The sequence below is a fragment of the Anguilla anguilla genome, chromosome 8 (assembly GCF_013347855.1).
Source record: "Anguilla anguilla isolate fAngAng1 chromosome 8, fAngAng1.pri, whole genome shotgun sequence".
Lineage (NCBI taxonomy): Eukaryota > Metazoa > Chordata > Actinopteri > Anguilliformes > Anguillidae > Anguilla > Anguilla anguilla.
The window spans coordinates 6365260-6376540 of record NC_049208.1 but is presented as its reverse complement, the minus strand read 5'-3'; the positions used below and the strand labels follow the sequence as shown (position 1 = coordinate 6376540).

At 52.8% G+C, this 11281-nt stretch overlaps 1 protein-coding gene across 1 annotated transcript in view; it reads right to left on the bottom strand.

The window, feature by feature from the left end:
* Nucleotides 1–316: 316 nt before the first annotated feature.
* Nucleotides 317–11281, bottom strand: part of LOC118234042 (TGF-beta receptor type-1-like) — a 52126-nt gene continuing 41161 nt past the window's right edge. The window contains exons 6-9 of the mRNA XM_035430328.1: nt 10417–10573; nt 7766–7890; nt 5342–5472; nt 317–530 (exon numbers count right to left, since the gene is read on the bottom strand). Of these exons, the coding sequence (XP_035286219.1) occupies nt 405–530; nt 5342–5472; nt 7766–7890; nt 10417–10573 (539 nt within the window). The 3' untranslated portion in view covers nt 317–404. The remainder of the gene's footprint in view (nt 531–5341; nt 5473–7765; nt 7891–10416; nt 10574–11281) is intronic.

The following is an 11281-nucleotide window of genomic DNA, read 5'->3' as shown; positions in this document are numbered from 1 at the left end:
GAGTGGCTCTGCACGTGGAGGAGAGTCCGACTCGTCGCCGCCCTTCCCACGTGAAAAATCGCTCTTTTCAGTCGCTCGAACGAAACAAACCGCGACTGAGTGCAGCCGAACGATAACAAACAAACAAACAAACAAAAAACAATAAAATAAAAATAATACTTTCATTGTACTGCCTTTTCCTATTTAAAAAAAAAAAAAAAAAAACACACACAGGAAAAAGCCCACAAAGAAAAAAAAAAAAGACAAACGCACAGACAGGAGGGAGGGAGAGAGAGACAGAGAGAGAAAGAGACACAGTGAGATAGAGAGAGAGACAGTGTGTGAGAGATAAAGAGAGAGAGAGACAGTGAAAGAGACAGACAGAGACACAGTGAGACAGCGAGGCGGAGGGTGGAGCTGGCGGCCTACATCTTGATGCCCTCCTGCTGGCTGAGCTGGGACAGGGACTTCTTGATGCGCAGGGCGGTGAGGCGGGCGGCGCCGTTGGCATACCAGCACTCCCGCATGATCTTGGCCATGACCCTCAGCGCCTGCGTGCGACAGGGACAGCAGCACACCTCATCAGCTGACCGCCTGATCACGCACACGCCTCTCACTTCACCATTCGCCTGACGGTCTACAGCAGGGCTGCTCAACCAGAGACTCCGCCTCTCACCCCCCCCCCCCCCCCAGGCTCAAAGCATTCACAGGGACCTTCCATCATAAGTTAAAAAGGGTTATATTTACAAAAAAAAACAAATCACAGATTAATACACAGTTAATGTATATGAAGTCAGGCCAGACACCCCTTACAGTACCTTGAAGGACCACCCATGGCGTCCACAGACACCCCCTTTGCTGAAAAACCAGGGTCTGGTGTCTAGTCCGGCGCTACACCAAGCCGCTTCTGGTTGGACATGAAAGCGCCCGTTTCAGGGCTGCCGATTGGGTGGGTGGAGCATGTGCACGGGCTGCCCAATCGAAAGCTTTCAAGCCTGTCGAGTCTGGCCGCCTTTTAAAGAGGAGGTTTTGCTGGTATGTTTAATTTCTACATTTTTTGCTAAATCCTAATGTCTAGTGTGCCAGAACTCCACCGCCTTGAATCACCAGCAGCGATTGTGACATCAGCGTTAGAACGTTCAGTTACGAGCATTCCGATCGCACATTCGTGAACTCAACAGGGTTGAGGGTCAACTTGCCGGCACTGGATATCTACAAAATAAAAGTCAAAAAGTCCAGAAAATAGCTTTAATAGCTTTCATTCCCAAAATGCCTGCAGACTTCAGAACGACTTCAGAAATGAATTTCAGCTGTCAAGTCGCAAATAAACACGCCCGATTGCTCTGCGGGAGAAGGCTGGCATTTTCTTTTAGAGAGCAAACCTACGGTGGGAATCTTTGAAGAACCTCCGATAAAAAGGAGACTGAGTCCCAATTATGCCACTAGAAGCATTTTATCGTTACGTGAACGTCTGAAGCAACATAAACAAGCTGTTGCTTTTCCCCCGCGCTAATTTGACAGCGTTATGCGCAGTCGTTTAACGACTGCGAGGCGAAAGGACAGACAGCGAGGCGCGCTCTATCGGTTAAACACTTACGCACGCCTGCGACCGCAAACAAAAAAGAGCAGGCCTGGATCCAGCAATTGTGTAACAGCTTAGGATGTTTGCAGGTCTGAAGGTTCCTTCTGTCAGCAAAACATTTCTGACCCTGCTCATTTTTCCAGGGGGGGGGGGGGGTTTTAAGAGCACCTAACCGAGGGCTGAGACACGAGCTTCGCCTTGAAAAAAAAGCAAAACTAAAAACCAAAAATGGTAAGTAATGTTCAAAAACACGAGGACATATTAAATAACATATAAAATTAGGTTTTAGCAAAGGTCACGATCGAGTCTGGCCGCAGTATTCTCTCAGTACTGTGGCCTGCACCTCACCCTAGCAACACTGCTCACCTTCAGCAAACATTAACTTTTTTTTTAAACACAATATTTATCGTTGGTTCCAGAAAATTCCAAACTGAAAACGCTCAGTATTGACTTTTCTTTATTTCCTTCCTTTATTTCACAGTGTTTAAATAAAAACGTTAGCGTGTTTTTTTTTTTTCACGGTGTTTGACTAAAAACGTTAGCGTGTCAGGTAGCCTCCCGGACTCAGCCACGGCCGGTACAGAACCACGCTATGACTCAGCAAGAGGCGTTTATTCAGGGTTAGCTCCTGCCCGCTCAGACTCTAGAAGTTTCTCCCCCTCTAAGCATAGGAGCAGCTAGCGCTGCTCACATCCGCGATGTAACACACACATCTGTATTCTCACATCTGATCTGTAACACCCACATCTGTATTCTCACATCCGCTCTGTAACACCCACATCTGTATTCTCACATCTGCTCTGTAACACCCACATCTGTATTCTCACATCCGCGATATAACACCCACATCTGTATTCTCACATCCGCTCTGTAACACCCACATCTGTATTCTCACATCTGCTCTGTAACACACACATCTGTATTCTCACATCTGATCTGTAACACCCACATCTGTATTCTCAAATCCACTCTGTAACACACACATCTGTATTCTCAAATCCACTCTGTAACACACACATCTGTATTCTCAAAACCACTCTGTAACACACACATCTGTATTCTCACATCCTCTCTGTAACACCCACATCCGTATCCCATCACATCTACGCTTTAAAACCCAGATCTGTATCCTCACACTCATATATGTATTCTCACTGACATCCGCAGACCTTTCTCCACACTGCTGCGGGGGTGAGGGGGGAGGGATGGGAGTTGCTTTTGATGAAAAAGACATGATGTTTGGACGGAAGCAGGAAAGGAAGGTGTGCTGAGAGCCGGGCCTGGAGGAGGGTCAGCCCAACACGTTCATCAAAGGGGGGGGGCACTCCAGGACCAGGGCTGCAGACCCTCACATTTAATCAGCCCTTAATAGGGCGACATAGCTCAGGAGGTAAGAACGATTGGCTGGCAGTCGGAGGGTTGCCGGTTCAAACCCCGCCCTGGGCGTGTCGAAGTGTCCTTGAGCAAGACACCTAACCCCTAACTGCTCTGGCGAATGAGAGGCATCAATTGTAAAGCGCTTTGGATAAAAGCTATATAAATGCAGTCCATTTACCAATTAATCGTTTTCCTACATTCAATTTAATTTGCCTCTCAGTTTCCATAATCCCAGATGGACAGACGCACCGCCGACAGAGAGCAGAGGTCGGCCTGGCTCTCTCTCTCTCTCTCTCTCTCTCTCTCGCTCGATGTTCACAGCCCCCACGTCATTAATAGCCTGTTAATCCTAAAGTGCTCAGCAGCCAGAGAGATTAGATCAGGCGCACGGGGGGGGGGGGGGGGGGGGGGGAGTTTACAGCTGCAAATTGGCCATAATCTAATCGTCTCGTTTTCGAGAAGGACGGACAGCAGAAACGCCGTCGGGGGGGGGGAAGAGTGAGAGAGAGAGGAGGAGAGGTGCGAGGAGTCAGTCGCCCTGGAGACGCAGCAGCCCGAGCCACTCCGCCGGGTGGGGGGGGGGGGGGGGGATTATGGGATTGCTCGCACAGACAGGTCCCCCCGGGGTACGATGCGCTAACAGCGGCTAGGCTAGCCTTTCGTAGCGGACCCAGCCGGGCAGTAAGAGCGCTCAGCTCTGGCTGCGGGGCTGCTGATGGGCAGGATGGCGTCCCTTTAGGGCCTGGCCACCGCAGCATCACCACTCAGGCAGAGGAAATCAGCGGCCGCACGGCTAATCGATCGCTCTAGCCTGCAGTGAAACTCGAGCACGTCTTCATACGGCCCCCCCGTGTACGACAGACCCACCGCAGACCACGTTACTGAGCCCATTCCGACACTCACGCACGGAGAGAAATACACCCAGGGTTATGGACCCGCCGCTGGAAATGAGATTTCTTCACGGTGCACAGACAGTGCTTGCAGTGAGCGTGAGGACTCAGGAATTCACCATGACCAATTACAAGGGGATGGGTATGAGTAATGGATTGATCGACTGCTCGTGGGATACGTGCGTACGTAATATTTTGTATTTTGTCATAAAGGCTATGCACGCACAACTATGTGTTGGATCTTGGCTCCATTTATTAATTTATCATATTATGTACACAAAAAGAATGAACACATTAAAACAGAGGATATTTCCTTATCTAACAAGCACAGAATAAAGCAAACGTTCATGGTGAAATGCATGTTTTTATTGCAGTAATACCTTTTGTTTAGTGACCGTGGTATAAGCGAGGTAATGCCTGAGTGGTTGAGCATTATGCTGTTAGAATGCCCTGCACTGAGGGAAATTGCCCGATGCGTATTTAATACCACTGTCAACTGTAACGAAAACATGCGTTTCAGAATACGCGATTCCACTGCGAAGGACACGCCAGCCTACTTCAGTATTGGAGCAAATATCCCATAGGCCGCCACTTAGCAACCAACGCCTAGCTGCCCTCTGTACAGTCATGCATGGACATCAAGCTGGCACCGTTGATATTGTATGATATTCTAACTTGAATTGCTTGCTCTTGTAAATTTCCACTTTATTTAGTCGGACCGATGCACATTCATTCAAAACGGTGATTGAGCTTTTGCAGACCCTACTCCATAGTCGGGCGTATATGAAGAAATAACGCATAATGTCCCAGCCAATCAGAACTGAGTATTCAGCCAACTGTGTAATGATTTTATGGGCGCATAAAATCATTGAAAATAAATGAGCTGAAAATAAAATTGCGCCATATCGGACACTGAGTGTGTTTATTGACATAATAAACTGAACATAAAAACTTTATTACGACGGGTACTGATGTGTGTTGTTATGCGTTGCATTTTCTGTACAACCAGACAGATTCTTCCCCGTGGTATTGATCGATCCAGATTAGAGCACATTATGCGATCCCTCAATCTGTGAAATAATTGAAAATCACCAGTCCCACCAATTACGAAGTGGAATTTGTGGCCACCAAACCTGAATATATATATATACAGACGCACACTCAAAGCGTTTGCACTGCAGCCCTGGTATGGATACAATATTCTTATTGTAGTCCTTGGTGTAAAGTTGTGTGTGCTTTTCATTGAATGATCTTATTGGTCGGCTTAGATATGTTTTTGGACAGCACTTTGAGCTGCTTTTTGCATAAAAGGTGCTGTACAAATATAAATAAACTTGAAACTTAAAAACTACCAAATTAACAAAACAAAACAAAACAAAGTGCCTGTTGTTGCAGGGAACCCTGAACCAAAATCCCAGAATTCTGGAATTTCCAGAGATTCCGGGCCCCCTGGGCGGGAGCACGCACGCACACACACACACACACACGCACATACACACACACACGCACGTACCTCACAGCTCTGCCACCGGTTGGGAATGTTGGGCCGGAGCTTCTGGTCGCACACGACCTTGCGCATCTCCTCCACCGAGGGGTCGGACTGCACCAGGTCGTAGTACGGCAGCTGGTAGTCCTCGTGGATGCCTGAGGGGGAGGGCGAGAGCCAACCGCGAGGCCCGGAGGCGTTAGGAGGGGCGGGGCTAATCACAGGGGGGAGGAGCTAAAGGAGCGAACCACAGTGTTAAACAGAGAAGGGCAGGGCTAGAAGGCCCAATCACAATACTACATACAGAGGGGAGGGGCTACACATGTGAACCGCAGTGTTACACTGAGGAGGGCGGGGCTATAAGGCCTAAATGCAAAACTACCTATACAGAGGGGAGGGGCTATGCATGCAAACCACAGTGACACACTGAAGTGGGCGGGGCCAATCACAGGGGAGGGGCTACACATGTGAACCAGTGTTATATGGAGAAAGGCAGGGCTAAAATGCCCAATCACAATAATGCTTATTCAGAGGGGAGGGGCTACATGTGTGAACCACAGTGTTACACTGAAGAGGGCGGGGCTAAAAGGCCCAATCACAACAGCACATTCAGAGGGGAGGGGCTACACCGGCAAACCACAGCCTTACTGAGGAGGAACAGGGAAAAACTGAACAGCAACCGTCAGTTGCAGTGCCGCCCAGCGGACAGATCCCACTGCAGAGCGGCGGCGATCCACGAAGCTCCCCGAAGCCGAGCGTGCGTCCGACTGGCTGAGCCGGGAACACGTGCTAACGAGGTTAGCGTGCTAACGAGGTTAGCGCGCTAACGTCCGTAGCTCGGCGGTAACAACAGGAGCGGCAGCGGGGCCGCAGACGTCCCGCAGCGGGGGCGGAGATTTAACCGGATGAACGGAGAATTCACTTACGCCGTAATGTCATTTCGGGCTGAGGCTTACGGTCACATGGGCATTGCGGTCCAATGGGCTCGCGGCCTGATGCGTGCCTGCGCGCAAAAGGCGATCGACTGCGCTCGGTCCGCGGCGAAACCCGAGCTCGTCTTCAACGAGCCCCCCGTACGCCAGAGAGCCGACCGCGATCCGCGAGCGAGGGAAGGGAGGAACTGCCGGAGGACGGGCGCGCACGGACACGGAATGGCCGCGCTCTTCGCCAGCGAAAGGGGGCACTCTTCGCCGACTCAATGGATTGGAGAAGCCCGTAAGGAGCCGTCGATCACGGTTCCCGTCCGAACCAATCAAATTATTCCGCCCTGAGAAGGCCGGGTGAGTCACTGAGCGCCGCGCGTCATGTGACCCGGCAGGCTGCCAATCACACGCAACGCTGTAGGACGGGCTGAGGGTGACGCTCAAGTGGCTTTCCTGACCAATTCACACAGAAAACACAAAATGGCCGCCGCACCGCGCGAGGGGGCTTGCAGGTTACAGGACTACAACAAACGAACAAATCTGAAGACGGAAACCGGCAAGCACGTCAATGCAAATTAGCGTTAAGAAACCACATTTCCGTTCACAGCAGCGAAGAGAAACTCCGATATCAACTCGATGTCAGTTAGTTAGCTTCCTCCCGTCAATACAAACTACGATGCAACCTGGTTCTCACCCCGCCTTTGCGAGGGCGACGGTGAGGGCATCTGCACACCGCAGGCCAACACCGCCGCCCCGCTATCTCCAGCTCCATGACAAACGGGCACGCGGGCGGCACTGTGCTGGGCGGGGCCTCCGAAAAACAAACATTTACACGGCGTGGCCCCTCCCAGCATTCAATGCACATTCGCTCCCAAAAACGTGGAAGGTGGAAAGTCCAAGGGGGGTCGGACAGTGAGAGTCCTGCCGTGTGTTTCAGCCACCCATGAACTCACTTCACTGATCAGCTCCACCTCCTGGCTGAAGAACTGTGCTAATTAGCAAATCCAGGTGACTGGAACAAAATACCGGGGAGGACTGTGGCTAAAATGGGGGCGGGGCCACTAGCGCTGAGAAGAGGGCGGGGCTTCTCGGGCTGAGACGGGGGGCGGGGCTTCTCGGGCTGAAACGGGGGGCGGGGCTTCTAGGGCTGAGACAGGGGGCGGAGCTTCTAGGGCTGAGAGGGGGGCGGGGCTTCTAGGGCTGAAACGGGGGGCGGAGCTTCTAGGCCTGAGAGGGGGGGCGTGGCTTCTAGGGCTGAAACGGGGGGCGTGGCTTCTAGAGCTGAGAAGGGGGCGGGGCTTATAGGGCTGAGAGGGGGGCGGGGCTTCTAGGGCTGAAACGGGGGGCGTGGCTTCTAGAGCTGAGAAGGGGGCGGGGCTTATAGGGCTGAGAGGGGGGCGGGGCTTCTAGGGCTGAGAGGGGGGCGTGGCTTCTAGGGCTGAAACGGGGGGCGTGGCTTCTAGGGCTGAGAGGGGGGCGGGGCTTCTAAGGCTAAATTGGGGACGAGGCCTCTTGGGCCGATCCTTACCGCCGATGGAACACCTCCGCGCGATTTCCCAGAACACCAGGCCCATGGCGTAGATGTCGGCCCTCTTGAACGACTCGAAGTGCTTCATGTTTATGGAGTCGTCCAGAACCTCCGGGGCCATGTACCTGACGAGAGAGAGAAAACGCCGGGGTTTTAATAACAACAACGATAACAGCGGCAACAGTAACAATAACAAAACACAGCTTTGTAAAACAGCTTATGTATTTAAAGCACGGATCACAACTTAACATCTGCCACCGCGTCACGTCTACAGCAATTAATCCTGAATACGAATCAGCGGGACAGAGCGTCTGTGCTCTCCCCGCGACCACACACTGTTTTCCCCACAAACGGGTCTCGTTCCACACCTCTCGCCGCAGTCGGGCAGAAAATTATTCAAACTGTTAAAACCGTTCGCTCCGGGTTTTTGAAAAACATTCAGGTTGCAGGCAGAGAGCCCAGCGCACGCCCGCAGAACGAGTCTCGTTTGGTTTCCACTTAAAAAAAAAAAAATATTGAGCTTTTTTTTCTCCCCTGGCATTGGCTTTTTGAAAAGGGCTGTGCCTCTGTGTCTGTACGCTCAATAGAAAGCAGTGCACTATGGGACCTCGGACTCTCCAGCGCTTCTTGGGAGTCTGGTCATGGCCGACGGTTTGAATTAATGTACCTGCATTCAAACTGAACTGAACTTTTCAAATGAAACCAGGGACTTGTTAAAACCACGCCCCCCCACCCCCGGCTACTCAAATCAGACCACTGCCCCTTCAAAGAGGAGACCTCGTAGCCGGAGAAACAGAAAATCCCAGAATGCATTGCTCCATTGTGTTTATAAGCAACGGTCCCAGCTGTTTAAAATGCAAGCAATTTTGGAAGAGGTAATGCAGTCTTATCATTCAGGGCAGGTTCGCTCCATGTCAGAACATGGAGGCCGTTTAGAGCAGACAATTAAGATGGGGGCTAAATTTAGAGATAATAAACTCCAGGAATGACTAACGATGCCAGCAGCGGTCTGGTCCCAAGATCCCCAACGACGCGGCAACCCTTCTGTCAAACGCAAGGTCTGCGTCCGAGCCACCCTCGCACACACACACACACACACACACACACACACACACACACACACACACACACACACACACACACACACACACACACACACACACACACACACACACACACACACACACACACACAAAATACACTACACACACACACACACACAAAATACACTACACACACACACACTACACACACACTATACACATACACACGCACGCACTTACCACCCACACACACACTATACCCATACACACACACAAAATACACTACACACACAACACACTACACACGAAACCCACACACACACACACACACACAATACACTACACACACACACACACACACACACACAAAATACACTACACACACAACACACACACACACACAAAATACACTACACACACAACACACTACACACATACACACACACAAAATACACTACACACACAACACACATACACACACACACAAAATACACTACACACACAACACACTACACACGAAACCTACACATACACACACACAAAATACACTACACACACAACACACATACACACACACACAAAATACACTACACACACAACACACTACACACGAAACCCACCCATACCCACACACACTGCACACCCACACGCATGCACACACGCACACACTCGCGCACTCCACATTTCGCCGAACAGTCAGAGAGCGTAACCGAAGCCATGTGCTGTCCCATAATGCAGCAGGCGGAACAGATGTCCGTGTTTTCCCAACAACAGCCATGTGTGAGAAATGACTGGAGTCACGACAAGACTCGCATCGTAAAGTTTTCAGTTGTGGTTTTTTTTTCCCCCCCGGTGCTTCAAGGCCAAATCGGCTGGAGGCGGCTCTCTGACGGAAGCTCTTGGATCAATCTTCAACGGGAAGCGTGTTTTAAACACAATGCGGGGGGATGAAAATGATCAGAGAAGAACATCCAAATATGGACACAAACAAGCACACAGGCACGGAAGAACTGCTGTGGCTGCACACGCACATACACAAATATGTAGTCCACACACACACACACACACACACACGTTTGCACGAGCAGCTGGACAGATGCACACACGCACATGCTCGCACGTACACACACACACACGCACACAGTCCACACACACACACACACACACACACACGCTCCCCGCAACAACTCAGCCCCCGTCTGAGACCGCTACTGAGACCCGCCCCCCCCACCCCGCTCAGCCCCGCCCCCGGCCCCGCCCCCTCACCTCTTGGTCCCCACCCGGTGGTTGGGGGCGATGCTCCCCGAGGCCCCACCCCCCCGCTCAGCCCCACCCCTCACCTCTTGGTCCCCACCCGGTGGTTGGGGGCGATGCTCCCCGAGGCCCCACCCCCCCGCTCAGCCCCACCCCTCACCTCTTGGTCCCCACCCGGTGGTTGGGGGCGATGCTCCCCGAGGCCCCCCACCCCCCGGCTCAGCCCCGCCCCCGGCCCCACCCCCTCACCTCTTGGTCCCCACCCGGTGGTTGGGGGCGATGCTCCCCGAGGCCCCGCCCCCCCGCTCAGCCCCGCCCCCCCGCTCAGCCCCGCCCCCGGCCCCGCCCCCTCACCTCTTGGTCCCCACCCGGTGGTTGGGGGCGATGTCGATGGTGTCGGTGGCCGAGTCGTGGCGGACGGCCAGCCCCAGGTCCGCGATGCAGCACGTGCCGTTCTTCTTCACCAGGATGTTCTTGGATTTCAGGTCACGGTGGGCGATGGCCGGCTTGCCTGGATTTACGGGACGTAACGGGAGGGAGGGAGCGGGGGAGGGAGGGAGGGAGGGAGCGGAGGAGGGAGGGAGGGACAGTGAGACAGAGCGAGGGAGGGAGGGACAGTGAGACAGAGCGAGGGAGGGACAGTGAGACAGAGCGAGGGAGGGAGGGAGGGAGGGAGGGAGGGAGCGGAGGAGGGAGGGACAGTGAGACAGAGCGAGGGAGGGAGGGAGGGAGGGAGGGAGCGGAGGAGGGAGGGACAGTGAGACAGAGCGAGGGAGGGAGGGAGGGAGGGAGGGAGCGGAGGAGGGAGGGACAGTGAGACAGAGCGAGGGAGGGAGGGAGGGAGGGAGGGAGCGGAGGAGGGAAGGACAGTGAGACAGAGCGAGCGAGGGAGGGAGGGAGGAGTGAAAAAGGCCAGCAGAGGGACGGAGGAAGAGGGAGGGAGAGTAAGTGAAGCACGGCGCTCATTGGCACGCTCTCGGCAGATGGAAATGTGCTTTTCACTGACGAGGCCGAGCTCGTTAATGCAGCCTTAAATTACAGAAATACAGTCATTAACACGCCCCACAGCCCACAGCTGCACATTCAACATCACAGTGCGCATGCGTGTGAGTGTGTGTGTGTGTGCGTGTGTGTGTGTGTATATGCGTGTGTGTGTGTGTGCGTGTGTGTGTGTGTGCGTGAGTGTGTGTGTGTATATGTGTATATGTGTGTATGTGTG